Here is an 18,714-nt window from a genome sequence, read left to right as displayed (position 1 = left end):
ATTCCACAAACAAAGTCCAAAACTCTAGGCTTCACTAATAACCGGAAAACTCAAACTCGAATGATGTAACGAATCTAGCATTATTTGAAAACTCAAATTAGAATATGATGTAATGAATCTAGCTTTATTTGATTACAAAATGAATTATTTATTATTAGATAAACAGTAGTCTCGACAGCCTGGTCCGCTTACATCACGAACACATAGAAAGCTGCTGTTAAGTATAATTGTACAACATAATAAGGAAATAAGATATGAATAATGCTTCTAGTTTCCTTAGACTTGATCAGATTGTGGCTATTTGAGCTGAGATTTTAAGCTTGCTGGGTGAGGTCTCTGTGAGTGTAGACTACCCCTTTATCGTTATCCACCACATGTCCATTTCCTCTTGCAATCCTGATGATTTAAACACATAAACCGAATCAAAGTATGTATATTTTTACACTAAAAAGGAGCTTCATGTGCAAATCATAATTGTGTCTGAAAATATAAACAGACGTACCATCGTGTTGTGAGCAATCCTTCAACTCCAACTGGCCCACGAGCGTGGATCCTGCTTGTACTTATACCAACCTGTTGTGTGGTTAGACAACCAAAGTGACTATAATTAACAAGAGAGAAAAACAACGCAATGGTATTTTTTAGGGGGTGTTTGGATCTGCATCTTTGTTGATTATGTAATATTGAATAAATCAAAATCTAGTTAAAAATGGAATGTTTATCAGAAGTTATGTAAGAAGAAGAAGAATAATGAAAAATGATACCTCTGCGCCAAGTCCAAAACGAAATCCATCACTAAATCTTGTGCTGGCATTATGAAATACAGCAGCACTGCAATTTGGATGTTAGGATGATAGCAATTTAATTAATTGTTCCATGCACATATATATAACTTAATTAATTAAAGCTGATGATATAAAATACAAGAAAATATATGAACCTGTCAACTCGATGCAGAAAAATGTTTGCAACTTCTGGATCTTCTGTTATAATGCAATCAGTATGTGCACTGCAAACAAAAGTATCCCAGATATAGTTATAAATAAATAAATAATTTGTATAATACACATGTGCAAATTCTGACCTATCTAGATTTGTAGTAACATAATAATTCTTATTTGTATTCATATGTACCACAATTACTATTTACATAAAATGGAAAAATGAACAAAATGTTATGTTTGCAGGTCGATTGTTCCATGTCTAATAAAATAAGATAGAATAAATACAAGACATAGTTATAAGTACTACATATGTTAACTTGCCTTCCATGTTTGTGTATGTGATCAATAGCAGCATGCACATCATCCACAATTTCGATAGTACAAGTAAGGGAACTGTATTCATGATGAAACGATGGTGCTGGTGGTAGATTAAGCAACGTACACGCCCTTGGACCCCCATTGATACTCACACCTGAAACAATAAACACATCCATCCATATAACATTCAATCCTTCCTTTTCATTATACGATAAAAATAAAATAATAATAATAATAATATCACTTTAATTTTTCAGTCTTATGTATGTGACAACGTTTATTTATGGTCGTTTCGTAACAAGTAAAATTAAGTTTCATGCCTTTAATTTGAAGTTCAATGAGAAGCTCATTAACACCACCGTTCTCCATCAGTTCCTCATGAACAAGAAGTGTTTCCTGGCAAAGCATATCAAAAACTATCATTATGCATTACAACATATTATATTATTAATTAAATATTATTATTATTATTATTATTATTATTAAATAAGACTGTCAACTAAAGGGCAAAAGCAAAAGATGTTATTTACCATAGCATTACAGGCTGCAGGGTAATCGGTTTTCGCATCCAAAACTATGTTCTTTGCTTTTTCCATATCAGCAGATTTATCAACATAAACATGACAGATTCCATCTGAAAAGTTGGGAAATCGGAAATATTATATCGTCCCTCACACGTCAAAACATTTTTTTAACCTTATAACACGGGACAACTTACCTGCATGACCAAGAACAGGAATTTGTGTTGCAGACTTTATTTGATAAACTAGTTCATTGCTGCCTCTTGGAATCACAAGATCAATAACATCATCAAGCTGCGTCAGAATTTAAGTCGTACATATTTTAGAGTATTTAACAAAAAATTTACAAATCCAGTTAAATATAAAACCAACCTTGAGTAATTCTGGAATTTCTTCTCTAGAAGTCACAAGCCCAATTAATCCTTCACCAACTGTCTTCGGGATGCATGAAGTAATAATCTAATAATAATTCATAAAAAGTATAGGAACGTGATATTAATAAAACGAGACATTAACGAGTAATGTGTTTGTATCAACAATTAACTAAACAAAGTTAAACCTTGTGCAAGATTGCATTAGAGCGTTTTGCTTCCTTCCCTCCTTTTAATAAGAGCCCATTTCCAGTTCTGATGGCTAGTGATGCTATCTGTTTTCAAAATGAGATGAACATCTTTCGAAAAATAAACTTAGTATTTTACCAGGATTGAACCTCAACCGCACACAGTCAAATAGTGACATGTTTATTTGCAAGCGAGCTTGTAAGGACCTCAAAACATCACTCACTTTGAATATCAATAATACACAAAAGGATACAACATCTAATTTAATACACTATCATGGTACCTGAACTAGTGCCTCTGGCCGTGACTCGAAGATAACAAGAAGAACACCCAAGGGAGATGACATCTTCTCTAAGATGAATCCATCCGACAGCTGGAAACAACAATATTCATTCGATAAAACACGTTGTTTCAAAGCGTGGATAATTCCTTGTTTCATTGAAATTTATAAAAAAAAAAAACAAAGTGAAAACTTATTACCTCCGTTCTCTTCAGAACTTGGCCAATTGGCTCTTCCATCTTTGCAAGCACACGGATTGCCTTTGCAAGACTTGACACCTGTCAAAGACTAAGATTTAAATTACAAAAAAAAAAAATAGTATTTCAAATCAGGAAATGACCACATATAAGATGTGACTTGCCTTCCCAGGCTTGAGAGCCAACCGATTAACTAAGGATAAATCATATGAATCATCTTGTGCATTAGCAACATCAGCTTCATTTTCATGAATGATAATTTTCTCATTTGCTTCCAGAGCATCAGCTATCGCTAGCAAAATTTTACTCCTCTCTTCTGCAGGCATTCCCTAAATAAAAGTAGCAACTTGTATAATATCTATATCGTCATGTTTATCCAAATGGGTCGAATTGGGTGGAAATCTTGGCCCGTTTACTTATATATCAGAAAACTTAAAATGAAAATTGTTCGGGGTCAACCCAACCTGGTCTACCCCGTATCAATCCATACCAAAAAACTTGTAAACTTTTGACTTCTTACCTAACCTGCCCAATCAACCCATTTTGCTACCTCTAGCTTTCAACTGTGGTGCTCAACATTAGACACATATTGAAGGGGTTGCCTCTTACTGTTAAAGAAGACAACTTTAAAAAAAAGTTATTCAAACTAATTACCTGAAGAAGCCTGGAACTTTCTCGCGCTGCAACCGCCATTTCACGTGAATTTAACTCTGCACTTGGAATCCATGTATGAGCATCTTTATGGAATAACGTCCCAATGCACTGTCCTCGTAGAACTCTTATGATATTGTCACCAGCAAAGCCACTTCAAAATCAATAAAACACATCATATTCTGTTATTTACTGTAAATCAAAAGCATATTGTAAAAATAAAACTCAAAAATGAACAAGCGACATGTGTCAACACCTCGTGATGACAACAGGTATTCCAGCGTCGGCGGCATAAACAGCTGCTTTTACTTTAGCAGTCATACCACCTCTTCCAAGCCTAGACTTGTCACCAAACGTAATCGTATTTTCAAGTTTTTCCTTAATGTACGTATTAATTAATCTCGATTGCGGATCACTTGGGGGCCCACTATATAGACCATCTACATCACTCAACAGCACAAGAAGATCGGCTTTTAACTCCAAAGCCAATAGCGCAGCCAAACTGTCATTATCCCAGAATATTCCAGAAGAATCCTACAGAAATTTGCACACGGCGTAACGTAATGAGAACACGTAACATAATACAGATGCAAATTTCAAAAAATTAAAGGAATTATACCTCATATGGCGCCCTGCGGGTGCTAATGGAATCATTCTCATTGAAAACGGGAATAACTTTAAGCGATAACAACGAATCCACCGTTTCAGTAAGTTGTTTCCTGAACTCGGAACTCCTAAAGTCATTGTCAGTTACGAGAAGCTGCGCTGATGTCACATCCAGCTGCAAATAAAAATAATAAGCATTTTTTTAGCAGGGTAAAAGGCGAAATAAGAAATAAAGGCATGGATTATGTATTCACCTGGCTAAACAATGTATCATAAAGTGCCATAAGACCATTTTGTCCAACAGCTGCACATGCCTTACCATCAAGCTCATCTTGTGGTTTCTGAAGATCAGCAAAGCTTCAAAAGAAAAAGAACTACTAGTAATCAATATACCATTTGATTGAATATTACTATCAGAATAGATTAGTTTTGAACTTTGTGACTTAATTATAACAAGAACAAAAGCACAGATGTAAGCAATGAACTTAAACACTTTCAGGAAAAGCTGAATTGGCTTATGAGACACACAGAATATGATCACAGTATAAAGATCACTGTACCATCACATGATATGCTTAAACCAAGCATAACACAAATATCTGCTGCCATTTTCTCTTTCTTAACCTACTGTTGCCCTTTTAGAACTCTCCTATTCGAGAGAGAGAGAGAGAGAGAGAGAGAGAGAGAGAGAGAGAGAGAAAGAGAAAGAGAGAGAGAGAGATGTAAAGATCAAAACTTTTTTGTTTCCTAATTGACCAGAAATCTATTTCTATGGTTCATTGTTCGTTTGGATCAGATATTGGCATTAAATATCTCTCATGAAGCTATTGGCACGGAAAAAAGGTAGTGTTGCACATTGACGAACACTTCTACATAGAAGTTTATCAATGGGATAGCATTTACATTGTAGATAATTTTGCACAAAACTATATGATAATCAATATTCTTTTTCAGTATACTCCGTAATAAGTAGCATGATTTCTGTTTCAGAGTGACATCATAAACTTTTAATTTATCAGTGCTCAAACTGATTACACATGTTGTAACTAAGATTCTACATGATACCATGGTTGGCTTGTAATCTTAATAAGCCATGATCTTGTATAGTTATAACATATAACCATAATACTATGTATATGGTGCCATTTACATCTCAATCTTCGTTTAGAAGGCAAAAGGTTAAATCTATAGGCATAATGATTACCTTTTGTAAAAAGTGTGAAGTATCAAGTATGACAACCTACAAAGAGATCAGAGCGCTTCCCCACGTTTATTACACATAACCTTCATAACGCATGTGAGTATGTACCCTCATGTCCTATTTTGAATTTCCTCCATACATTAAGTGCCTGAGGAGTAATGATACTGTTTTATATAGTATTTTGGTGACAAAACTATTGATGAAAACATGGAGGGGAAGGGCCCTGCTCAAACTGATTGCATATGCTGTAACTAAAATACTCGTTTTCTGTTACAGTAGTCCATCGACATCGACCGAATTCTGAGCTGGACTTCAAGATCCTTCGTTTTGTAGTAATGTATCGTGAAGGATGCATTCAAAGATTCATTTGAGCACCTCAACCTAGAAGTGCGAGGCGAATCAGCGAAACTATAGAAGAGTTTTTAAAATATGGTCCAAATTCGAATGGATCATCACCAAATAGAGCGGGTCGAGGTTTTGTCGTCTTGTTCGCTAACGTCCAAATTCAAGCGGTCCAAATCCGCAGTTTTCGCGGCATGTTGGAATATTCCGCCTATCGACGACAATGAGATTGGGATTTAACCACTTTTATTGGTCATTCAAAAAGGTCCACACTTGATAATTTAGAAATAGTTTATAACATTCCAACTAATATTGAGACTCCGCCCACAACCAAATTTCATCGGTACCTTCCACCCTTCTCTGGTCCTTGAAGCAACTTCACCACGTTTCCCCAGTTGTAGCATCCAACTTTCAGCCTCGTAATTCGTCCTTTGGTTCTCTAATGTACTTTCAGCCAACCCAGTGTTTGGGGCCCTGACATCGTTGCAAAAGGTCTTAGGTTCGAATCTTGGAGTGGTCAGGGAAGGGTTGGAAACATCCAGGGAGTATTTCTGATGGGTTGCGTATGGTAGAGTATGAGGTCTGATTACTCGCCCTCCCGGGTAACCCGAATAGGGAAAACCATAGAACTTTATTTCTTTTGGTTGTGATGATCTCATTGGTGGTAGTTATCATTCTTATATTTACATCTTTGAGACGATGTTGGTGTCAGTACCTCGTCTCCTTGTAATTGTGTGTCCGGTTTTTGGGTGCCTCAAGATTGTCGTCACATTATAAATTTGTTATATCTTTGAACCAAATGTTAGGCGGTGTTGTGTTTGATGGTATTGTCATTAAGAGTATGGTGTTTGGATGGTATGTGTTTGTGAATTGGGTTTGAGACATCTGGTATGGATGACTACACATTTGTGAGTTTAAAAAGGTTGATATTGACGGATTTGAAGAAGATGATACGTTCGGGAAGGAGTTATATCAGGAGCGAATGTGGTACAGATTGTTCAGGTTGTTCGACATCTTGAATTACTGAGCATCATAGTGGATTGAATTACTGAGAATCATAGTGGATTATTGTGAATCATAGTGACTTATAGTGAACAAAAGAGTTTTTAAGTATGAAAATAAAATTGAGTTTTGATTTTGTTTTGAAGTGTTGTATTTTTAGGGGATTAAATACTAGGCTATAAAATTAAGATTAAAAAAAATGAAAAAGAAACGGATGTTTAAAATATTTATTATTAAAATTAGCCGTTAGATGATTTAAAAAGGAAACAAATGAAAAAAGTAGCATCGCAAGACCGACGTCGTTCCTAACGCTGGTGGAAAGACAGCTTGAAGAGTAAAAACGACGACAAAATGTCGCTTACTCCGTAGGCTCAAGTGGATTTGAATTCAAAATATCCATCAAAGAAAGGGAAAAAACTCTCCTCAAGTTTCTGTACTAGAAATGACCATTAAAAACTCATCAACATTTTAGACGACTAATTCAATTCAATGATCAATACACATACAAATATAATACTCCGTACATTATTTGCTTACCAATATCAAAATGACTTTTCTAACCATAAAACTATGGGTTCAAGTCCAGTGGTAGATAGTATGCATATACTTGTGGACGAAAACTGTGTTAAGGTGTGTGTTGTCTTTTTTAAGTAAAACATACAAATATAACACACAGATACTTTACACTAAAATACAAAAAAAATATGCCACAACAATACAAAAAACTTTTTATCAATAATTTTTGCTACCATAAATAATAAATAAATCAAGTAATAATAATTGCATAAAGATATAATTTTGGGAGGTTCAAGCAAGTACCTGCTGTTGATTAGTTTCCTGTATCTAAGTCGTTGTCGACCAGCTCCAACTGCACCAGATGACACCAAGATAACCTCAAATCCTTGAGTATTCAGTGCTTGAATCTGTTCATAAGAAACCGTCATCGTTATAAACGTTCAAACTGTATCAAATAAGTATACAGATATGCTTTTTGTCATACTAAATGAATTATCCACCTGTTCGCAAAGTGCTCCCAATCTTCCTAGTGCAAGCCTTCCATCATCTCGAGTTACAACCGCTGTCCCAACCTTCGAATCCAAAACATAATCATTTCAGATTAAACGAGTAAACATAAAAAGTTTTTCCTGTTCAGACTAACCGGAAATAGGTAGTAAATTTTCAGCATGACTATGTTAAGTATATAGATAAATACATGTATTTACAAAAAAAATAAAAAAATAAAATAAAAAAAATTAGTCATAAATAACATATCAAATTAGGGGAAAAAATCGTCTTAAAACGGGCCAAACTGAAGATTACTAGCTTTCTGCTAAATGATTATTTTATTGTTATTCTATTATATGTTATTATAATTAATAATTATAATTATATTATATTGCATAACTGAATAAAACAGAGCATACATTAACTGCGTAATTACCAGTATCAGTATAATTAAACCCTTGCCACAAACAAAATAACATAAATATAAATTCATGAAGAATAAAACTTGTGATTACAAATTAACACATAATTATGCATGATCAGCTACCAAAACAAAAATTTAGCGAATGTGATTTGAAAATAAGTAAGCTAGAAATGAGTAATTAGATGATTAAAGTGAAAATAATATACGGAGTAATAGGGACTAAATTAGGAATAATGACCTTAATAACGATTCGTCTAACATCTTTAAGGAAAACGCGAGTTGGATCAATTCCGTCCATTTTGTTGAATTGAATTGAATTGAATTGAATGAAGTTGATATAATAATGAATTAGACAGTGTGTGTGTGTGTGTGTGGTGTGGATGAATGATGGATGAGGAAACTTGTGTACGACTGAGTTCTAATCGTAGGGTTCCATCTGATTTTTGCAGCGATTTCGCCGCGTATATATATATATACATATATATATGTATAATTAAATTAAAATAATAATTAATTAACAACATGCATAATCCATAATTTCGCTTTCTACCAGTTCTAGTCGCTCTATTTACATTTCTTACGATTGCATCCCTGTTCTATTATTTTATTTTATTTTATTTTATTTTATTTTATTACTGGATGGATTATGGATTATTACTGGAAGTTAAATCCGTTTGTTAAACGGAATTTTTGAATTTAATATGAAAATGAATTTTATACAAATTTATTTAAATAGTAGTGAAATGACCCGTGGAATCACGAGTTTATTTAAACGAAATAGTTTAATCATATGTTTTAGGTGTTAAGTGAATATAAATACTAAAGTCATTTAGTTTAATGAACCGCGGAATTAAGGATTCCGACTAAAAAACTTGTCGTTGTTTTTACAAACATATTGATATACTTAATTTGGTCCAAAAAAATGAACTACATTTATTCTCCCACCACCCTCTTCCATTTTTTCTCAAAATTACTATTTTCATTGTTATAAAAGTCCACATTACAATCTTTTACCGAGACATGTATTGTTCATGCATATATAACGTAATTAATCCCGTAAAGAAAACTCATATTAGAATAATAATTATATAATAATTATAATTATAATTATAATAATAAAGTTTGCTTTAATATTGAGTATTTTATATTTTTAATAATAATTATTAATAATAACAAATGGCTATTGAAATTTTTCAAAAATTAAAATACAATTATTATAAAATGTTGTACAATATGCTTCAAATTTTGTACATGTGTTCATGGGTGTTTTATAAAAGATTGTACAGTTTGTTTTAAAGTTTGTACATATGATCACGAGGTGTTTTATTATAAGGTTCTACATAATGTTTTAAAAATTGTACATATGGTTATGGGGGTGTTTTACCATAAGGTTATACATAATGCTTCAAATATTGTACATATGGTCATGAAGGTGTTTTATCATAAGGTTGTACATAATGATTTATACCATAATCTAATGGACGATCGTACCCCTGGAAGCAAAGCATAAAAGATTCTGCCATTAAGGGTACAATAGTAATATCGGGGACAAGGACTTTAACCGGTGCAGTGAAATGTCAAATCACAGCAGCAGAAATGATTACCGCTAAGTTTAACTCTACAAAGCTTATATATTGATAGTAACGCTTCGTAAAATTAAACTGGGGGGCTTGATAGTGCACCCCACCTCCGGTTCGTTTACCAGCTTCGTAGTTTACTTCAGAGGATTTTGCTACAACACATGGTACGAAGGAAACTTCGGCTACAATGAACGAGGTCATGAAATCAGAGCAAGAATAGTGATCTTAGAGCCCATAAAACCTCGGTCAATTACAAAGTCAAGCTAGCGGAACTATTTCTAGCTCGGTTGCACGCTTGTACAACTAAGGAAAGGGACAAAGTTACTTTTCTCTGCAGGTTTACGAAAAGGGAAAAGTCAACTAGTATTCCAATACCATTGGGAACTAGCAAGCTGGTATAGAAAGCCACTCCAATCCACTTATAAATAGAATAGAATGCAGGATACATTCCACATTCAACACACACACACACACTCATATTAACATCATATGTTATACTCATTACTTCGGTGGCGTAAAACAATCACCTGATTGTTACCTTCGGGGAATCGCCAATGAACGAAGCTAAACCCATAATCACCCAATCTTATATTTCAATGACTAGGATATTCCTATATCAGCACTAGATCGCCGGTTATTGAACAAATAATTGGCGCCATCCGTGGGACACACATTTCATTCATCTTGTTGAGAAAGAACCGACGTTGATGATACGTATCATGATCCGTCTCAAAAAGGCACTAATTAGTAGCATCCAGGCTAGGGTTGTTCCCCGGCATAATCCTATCCCGGAAAAGGACGTCTTCCCGGCATCACCTCAGTGACCCGACCAGAAGGTTACTTATGCATGCACCCGGGAAGGACCACGTCGGACAATGGCTAGCCGGGAATGCCATCCAGCCCGGATAAGCATACACGCTACCGGCATAACCTAGACGGATGCAGAGGCATTAAGAAGTTAAGGACTATATCATCACAAATAAGTCTGCTGATAAACCAACAACAATTTGCCCGGTCATGACTAGCACCGCGAAGAAACACTTGGAGTAAATAGAAAACAAAACCTTCCCGGTTGAACTAAGTGCTCCGTGACATCTTAGCCGGGACCAACACGCTGCCGGTACCGTTACTACTTCCCGGTCCAATATTCCAACCCGGTATAAAGATACCTTCCCGAGACAAGCACTGTCCCGGAACAGACACTTCATCTCGGAACGAGTACTCGATCTCGGAACAAACACATAAGCAAGTTGCACGCCAAGACAGCCCACGAATCTAGGAAAGTTTGTTAGGATCTGCTCGATTATTCCCATGAAAGGGACAGGTGCCACGTCACCCTGATATCGGCCAAAAAGTCACGTTTTTACCCCCGATATTGGGCCCTAAAACCCATAAAGTTCCAAACTTTATCGCAAAAATAATCACTTTTTCGGTTGATTTTTTAGATTACATAATTACAAAGGCGATGCAAAAAGAATCAAGTAAAACGGAGCTAAAACGAAGAATCTAGAGCGAAAACGGTGAAAGACAAGAAAACGAGTTACGATCCAGAAAATCAGGCTGACCAGGCAAGCCAAACGGCTTGCCTGGCTCAGAAACAGCCTGCCAAATGGCCCAAGCAAATGGCCCAAGAAAACGGCCTGCCAAACGGCCTGTCAGCCGTTTGCAGGCAAAAATCAAGTCTATTTAAAGGGCCTTCTCCATCCATTTCAACACACACTCAATTTACAATTCATTTTATATTTTCAAGTTTTAGGTTAGTTTTTAGTAGTAGTTAGCTTAGCTTTTATTTTCCAGAGGATATCCCGGCGAGTCCCTGCGATCTCGGGCAGATTTCTTCAGCCTTTTCAGGTTTTTATCCGAAACGCTTGTCTTTTGTATTAAACATGTATTCTTATCTTTTATGTTTAATAATGCATTCCGATATTACCATGATAGCGTAAGTAATCTGTATGTTGCCATGATAGAAGTTTGAGTTAACGTAATTATGTTAAATTATTACGGTTATTGTTATTATGCTGAACTACGAAGTCTGATAGATTTGTATGCTAGCATCTTAAGGAGTAACCAACCTAGATTGTGATCAGGACTTGTCTACCTATATGAACTTAGCTACTTCATAGGATTAAGACCCCTGGTTATACTATATCTGAAGATTCTATGAACTCGGTATGGCCGGAGTTCCCGAGAGGCATTTAATGCGCTTTTAGGACACGGAACTTAGGAATTGAGACATGAATGACCTAGTATACCTATTGACTGTTCCAAAGAGACCTCTTAGGAGCTATTAATTTCTAGCCAGTGCCCTGACTGTATGATCCAAACATATTGCATGTTCTTGTTTGATTGTTGCCCTAGGACTAAGTCATACCAACTGTCTAGGTACCTGTTAGGTTTCTATCTGCTTTACTTTCAGTATATCAACGTTAATGTTGTATAACGTTTGTCTTAGTTTGATCTCATTAGTATGATGAAATGGTTGTTAGTTTTCTTTTAAGGTTTTGTCAACTTAACTCGACGTACTCCTTCCGTTTGTGATCAGTGTTCAATCAACATGGCACGTTGTTATTCAGTTAACCAAACTGATAATGAGGGCTAGGATAGAACTCAACTCGCTAATAAACCTAGTGCTTTACTAATGGTAACCTCCGAGGTATTGTCACGTTTCAGTTATACAACCACGTGATATACTTTTCACTGCTCAACGAGAACTCTGAGAGTTTAGAGATAAGTAGGTCTGTGTAATTGGCTCATCCAACCACATCTACACCATTTCAGTCATAAGCTTTAATATCAACATAATTACCTTTCCCTAACCCAAACTGATATCTTGGTCAATATTTCCTGATCTGCACACTCCGGACATCCTCCCACTTTATTTACTTTTTCGCAATTAGGATTTTAGCTTAAACCAACTACTATCTTTTATCCAGGTAATTTAAATAAAAGACAATTATCCATTTGATCTTCAATTCGTTAAACTATTCAAAAGCACGACCCTAGGTTAACTTACACCTTCTACATTAGAAAGTTAAAAGTAAATTTAGGCCCCGCAAAATATAAATTAAACGGCAACTTCTCTGTGATATACCAAATTTGACGCCCTGCGACCTAACGACACCACACGAACAAAACCGTCTGTTTTGGCTATATCATAGGAAGGCTCATCATTTTGGCGCCGCTGTCGGGGATCGAATATTTTGATTGAAAAAGATTTTAAGCAGACAAAAGTATTATTTGGTGGTGTCTAAGAAAGACATTTATACATGGACTTGGTTGTTGGATTTTCCAAACAGTCTCCAATTATATTGGAACCAAAAGGATCCTGCCTCTCCGTAGTCGGCCTGGCCACCTAGATACCTAGTAATCTGTAAGAAATCCTATCAATTGGAATATCGATAAGGTTAGTGACCGAATTTCAAGAATAATTGTTTTTATTAAATTATCGATCCTTTTTGTTAAAAATGGAACAACAAAACACCCTTGTTTCTATGCAAAAATCATGCTTAGAAGAAAGATGAGGACCAATCACCTTAGGAACTGAAGGAACTCCTGAAATTAGTTCACATATGATCAAGCTGGTCAATATGATCTGTAAATTTCAAGGATTACCGACTGACGATCCAAACTTTCACTTAAACAAATTTATAAGTCTGGTTGACTCTTTTAAGAAGGAAGAAAACGAGAAAAACCTTTTAAAACTTCACCTTTTCCAATATTCTCTGTTTTCACACGCTTTAACATGGTTTGATGGTCTTAACCCGAATTCAATAAACTCGTGGGAAGAATTAGCCACTAAGTTTTTGAACAAATTTTATCCACCTTCCCTGCAAACCTGTTTAAGAAATGACATCACCAAATTTTCTCAAAAAGAAAAAGAGTCATTGTGTCTAGCGTGAAATAGAGTAAAAGTGATGCTTAAAAGATGTCCGAATCATTCATTAAGTCGGGCAGACATAATCTGCACGCTTTACAATGGTTTGACCAAGGATGATAAGTCTCTCCTAGACATGGCCTCGCAAGGCAATTTCATGTCCCGAACAGCAGACGAAGCATGTGATCTTTTGGACACAATAGCTGCACAGCAGGATGATTGGAACAAAGAAGCTGCTGAGAAGGATGACATCTTCGCTCGTACGGTACAAATGCTGGAAAGTAGGTTACAAGATCTCACCCTCACTCTTCAAAGTTTATCGATTTCTAAAAGTACCGATGCTACTAGAACCAATCTAAGGTATCCTTACCGTAGATGGGCATATAAATAGCAGAATAGCTCGAACTTTAATATACTCCTCCCACTACACCAATCTGCTACTCTCTCTAAAGAAACTTTAGTTGAATTAATGAAAAAGCAATACACGATAAACCTTCAAGTCATAGAATGCCAGAACAAATTTGATACCTTGATAAAGACTTTTGAAGAGTTAATAATCAATTTTCAGCTTACACTTAAACGTTTAACCGCTAAAGTTGAATTAGAGAGTAGTGAGTTTGATGCCCTAGTAGTAACTAGAGGTGGGAAGGAAACAACTGTTAACATACCCTTACAAGATTTTTCCAATAAGGAACCTGTGTCAATTGACCCAGTTGTCAATCCACCAAAACATATCTCTCCTAAGGCCCCGAAAATCATTATGCGCGCCCGCATACCCTTCCCAGGTAGGCTTAGGAAGGAAAAACAAGAAGCGCAATTCGCTAAGTATTGGGATATTATTAAGAATTTACATTTGAATGTGCGACTAGTAGATGCTTTAGTAGAAATGCCAAACTGCGCTAAATTTTTCAAAGAACTGCTTTTGAACAAAGAGAGATTAAGAGAGATAGTTAGCTTGCCCTTAAGTGAAGAATGCTAATTAGTTACAACATGGTATTCCCCCTAAGTTAGGATATACAAGAAGATTTACGGTACCTTGCTACCTGCAAGATGTCCAGATTAGCAATGCTTTAGCAGACTTAGGAGCCAGTGTAAACCTAATGCCCTATTCATTATTCCAAAAGCTAGGATTAAAAGACTTACGACCAACCAGAATGACTATCCAACTCGCGGACAGATCAGTTAAGATGTGACGACCCGAGAATTTTTGACCAAATTTAAACTCAATCTTTATATGATTTCGACATGATAAGCAAAGTTTGTAATGTTGAGTCTTGAAAATTTTAGAAACTATGTTCATATATTCAAATTACCCTTTGACTATTCCCGACGATTCACGAATCAACTGTTGTTAATAAATATGTATATATATATATATATATATATATATATATATATATATATATATATATATAAAATATATGTTAAATTGAATTAATAAGATACAATTTAATAATTTGAATTGGAAATGTAAAGTAATATACGAACTAATTACGTCGTTATTAAAATGAGTTTATAAATAAATATATATGATGTCTATACATAATTATTATTATATTTTAATATACATATATATAAGAGATATAAATATTATGTGTTGAAACTTTTAATATATATTTCTTTTATGAAATAATATAATATAGTAAATAGATATATAATAGTTATATATATATATATATATATATATATATATATATATATATATATATATATATATATATATATATATATATATATATATATATATATATATATAACATTATTAATGTATTCCTATTTACATGATGTAACTAATATGCAAACACAACTACATACTATTATATATAAGATTATGTAAATATTAAATATTCAGTATATATTATTATGAAACTATATATGATTTCTATTAAATATTTCAATTTTAAATGTTCAGTAAATGTCATCATATAACATAATCTTATCTAAATAATAAATGGTATTATATTAGATTTCAATTTGAATGTAATTAATATATTAAAATTATTAATACTTTCATTATTATTATTAATAACAGATTTGATACATGTGATATGCTATATTATTATTATTATTATTATTATTATTATTATTATTATTATTATTATTATTATTATTATTATTATTATTATTATTATTATTATTATTATTATTATTATTATTATTATTATTATTATTATTATTATCATGTTTATCAGTATTATTATTGATAAAATTATCATATTATCAAATTATCATTTTTATTATTATCAATATTATTATTGTTACTTTATTAGGTACTCTTATAATTAATAACAAGTTACATCATATTTTTAATAATTAATTTATATTTATATATCAGCATTTCTAATCAGATAAAAATCAGATTTATTGATTATTATTATTATTAATTGTATTATTGTTATTAATATGTTAATTATTAATATATATTAAATATGAAATATATTATACAGATATATATATATCCGTGATTTATGTTACCCCACAGACTTATTTATTTTATCTTTACATCCTTCTGTCTTCTTGTTCTTTGTCCAAGTACCTGGTGTCGACATCATCGATACACAACAGCGAAATTACTGTTACAATGATTTGATTAAGATCTTTATTATCATTAGATACTGAGGGGATTAGCTATAATCGAAAAGCAAACACAAAATAATTAAGAACACATTATTTTTTTTCTTCTTTTCTCTGCTCACGACACTTTTCAGCCTTAATTCAAATTCGAACCAAATTCGAAAATCTATAATTGCAGTCTTGTCAAAAATCCTCCAAGGAAACTTTCTGTAAAATTTCAATCTCCAATTCCTTGTTTTGATCATTAATTTTTGAGTCAAAGTTTATTTCTCAAAAAGTCAAACTTATGAACAAAGATCAAATTCGAGTTTGTTTTCTATGTTTCGAGGTAATTAACGATTCCAATAGTTTTTACATATGTTTATCAAAGTATTTCATGTTATAACCCTAGTCAATTACGCGTTCAAAGTCGAAAATCATATTTATTTATTTTTGTTTATAAGCTGCGACAACAGTAATTTTTTTTATTTTTTTTTATTTTTTTTCATTTAAAGACACTATATATTTTTCGGGTTGCTATAAGCCTTCAACAACAACAATTAAACTTCGTAATTTTGATTGTATATATATATATATATGTTTTTTTTTCGATGGTGAAAGAAGGAATAGAAGAAGATAACAGATTAAGTATGGTTTTATATAATTAAATTGTGATTCACTTCAGGAAGTACAAATTAGAGGAATGGTTAAGGGATGGGGTCGGGTTTCAAGAGGTCGCGGGTTCGATACTAGGGGGGACATATTTTTTTTAGAATATAACAGCATCCTTCTTACTAGTTGGGTTTGAGTATTGTTGGGCTACTTTCTCGGTTGGGCCGAAAACTAGAGTTTAAGTGGACTGGACACAAGACTAATAACAGGCTAAATATATATTGAGTTGGGTTTTAATCAGGAAAGATAGTTTGGATTGGATGGTTTGGGTGTTTGATTGGTGAGCGGGAGGTCATGGGTTCGAGCCTCGTCATGGGCAATTATTTTTAGGAAAGCATTTATAAAGGGTATATATTTTTATTTCTTTTCCATTATCATTATAATTATTGTTATGATTATTGTTATTATTATTATTATTATTATTATTAATTATTGTTAACATGATAATAGAAATAATAGGATTAGTATTATTATTCTTATTATCATTACCATTCTTGTTAAAATTGTTATTTTGTTATCATTTAAAAACTATCAATATTATTATTAGAACTTTTATATTATCACCACAATTATTATAGCAACTATTAAAATTAATACTAATATTATTAAGGAATATCATTATTTTTATTATCATCATTGATATTATTAACAATCATTAATATTATCATTATTAACAACATTTTAAGAAGTATCGTTATTATTATTTTTCACTAATATTAGCAATAATATCATTTTTGGTAATTATTAGTTTTACTATTATTGTTATTGTTAACATATGTATATTACAAATGTTATTATCATTATTTTTACTAATATTAACTTAGTATAATTAGAACTACTGTTTTGATAAACAAAATTAAATACATACATAAATATATATATTTAACACATATAACATAACAAAATTTAATATTTATATATATATATATACATAATGAACATATAAACCATATATATATATATATATATATATATATATATATATATATATATATATATATATATATATATATATATATATATATTACTATATATATATATATATTACTAACATGAAAATGATATAACTAATATATTTATACATATATATATGTGTGTTCAATTACAACTATGAATATTAATAAATATACAAATGATATAGGTTCGTGAATCCAAGGCCAACCCTATACTTGTTCAATGTCGTTCTATGTATTTTTACTACAAAATACATTAGGTGAGTTTCATTTGTTCCCTTTATATATATATTTTTGGGACTAAGAATACATGCGCTGCTTTTATAAATATTTTACGATATAGACACAAGTAATCGAAACTACATTCTATGGTTGAATTATCGAAGTCGAATATGCCCCTTTTTATTAAGTCTGGTAATCTAAGAATTAGGGAACAGACACCCTAATTGACGCGAATCCTAAAGATAGATCTATCGGGCCCAACAAGCCCCATCCAAAGTACCGGATACTTTAGTACTTCGAAATTTATATCATGTCCGAAGGAGGATCCCGGAATGATGGGGATATTCTTATATGCATATTGTGAATGTCGGTTACCAGGTGTTCAATCCATATGAATGATATTTTTGTCTCTATGCATGGGACGTATGTTTATGAGAAATGGAAATATGAAATCTTGTAGTCTATTAAAATTATGAAATGATTATTTTTGTTAAACTAATGAACTCACCAACCCTTTGGTTGACACTTTAAAGCATGTTTATTCTCAGGTACGAAATAAATCTTCCGCTGTGCATTTGCTCATTCTAGAAATATTACTTGGAGTCATTTATGGCATCTTTCAAAAGACGTTGCATTCGAGTCGTTGAGTTCATCAAGATTATTATTAAGTCAATTATAGTGGATATATTATAAAATAGTATGCATGCAGTCAACCTTCGATGTAATGAAAGATTGTCTTTTCAAAAATGAATGCAATGTTTGTAAAATGTATCATATAGAGGTCAAGTACCTCGCGATGTAATCAACTG

At 32.9% G+C, this 18,714-nt stretch overlaps 1 protein-coding gene across 1 annotated transcript; it reads right to left on the bottom strand.

The window, feature by feature from the left end:
• Nucleotides 1–105: 105 nt before the first annotated feature.
• Nucleotides 106–8,501, bottom strand: LOC139894620 (delta-1-pyrroline-5-carboxylate synthase-like). The gene is made up of 20 exons (XM_071878019.1): nt 8,290–8,501; nt 7,639–7,710; nt 7,442–7,545; nt 4,332–4,434; nt 4,091–4,252; nt 3,728–4,005; nt 3,475–3,625; nt 2,985–3,149; nt 2,824–2,901; nt 2,627–2,716; nt 2,343–2,429; nt 2,156–2,242; nt 1,981–2,077; nt 1,793–1,896; nt 1,583–1,658; nt 1,266–1,416; nt 941–1,009; nt 765–831; nt 503–573; nt 106–396 (listed from the first exon to the last, which is right to left on the bottom strand). The coding sequence occupies exons 1-20, from the start codon at nt 8,347–8,349 to the stop codon at nt 315–317; spliced, it is 2,154 nt and encodes a 717-aa protein (XP_071734120.1). The 5' UTR covers nt 8,350–8,501; the 3' UTR covers nt 106–314.
• Between the last annotated feature and the right edge of the window lie 10,213 nt (nt 8,502–18,714).

This window comes from Rutidosis leptorrhynchoides, chromosome 2 (assembly GCF_046630445.1).
Source record: "Rutidosis leptorrhynchoides isolate AG116_Rl617_1_P2 chromosome 2, CSIRO_AGI_Rlap_v1, whole genome shotgun sequence".
Classification (NCBI taxonomy): Eukaryota; Viridiplantae; Streptophyta; class Magnoliopsida; order Asterales; family Asteraceae; genus Rutidosis; species Rutidosis leptorrhynchoides.
The sequence above is the reverse complement of the archived record's forward strand: the minus strand, read 5'-3'. Positions and strand labels throughout refer to the sequence as shown.

Excerpts from the sequence above, each read along its gene's own strand:
- LOC139894620 (XM_071878019.1), bottom strand. The coding sequence starts at position 8,349 with ATGGACGGAATTGATCCAACTCGCGTTTTCCTTAAAGATGTTAGACGA. Across the intron at positions 7,546-7,638 it reads TGGGAGCACTTTGCGAACAG|ATTCAAGCACTGAATACTCA; the intron begins GTGGATAATTCA and ends TCTTATGAACAG. Across the intron at positions 2,902-2,984 it reads TGGCTCTCAAGCCTGGGAAG|GTGTCAAGTCTTGCAAAGGC; the intron begins GCAAGTCACATC and ends AGTCTTTGACAG.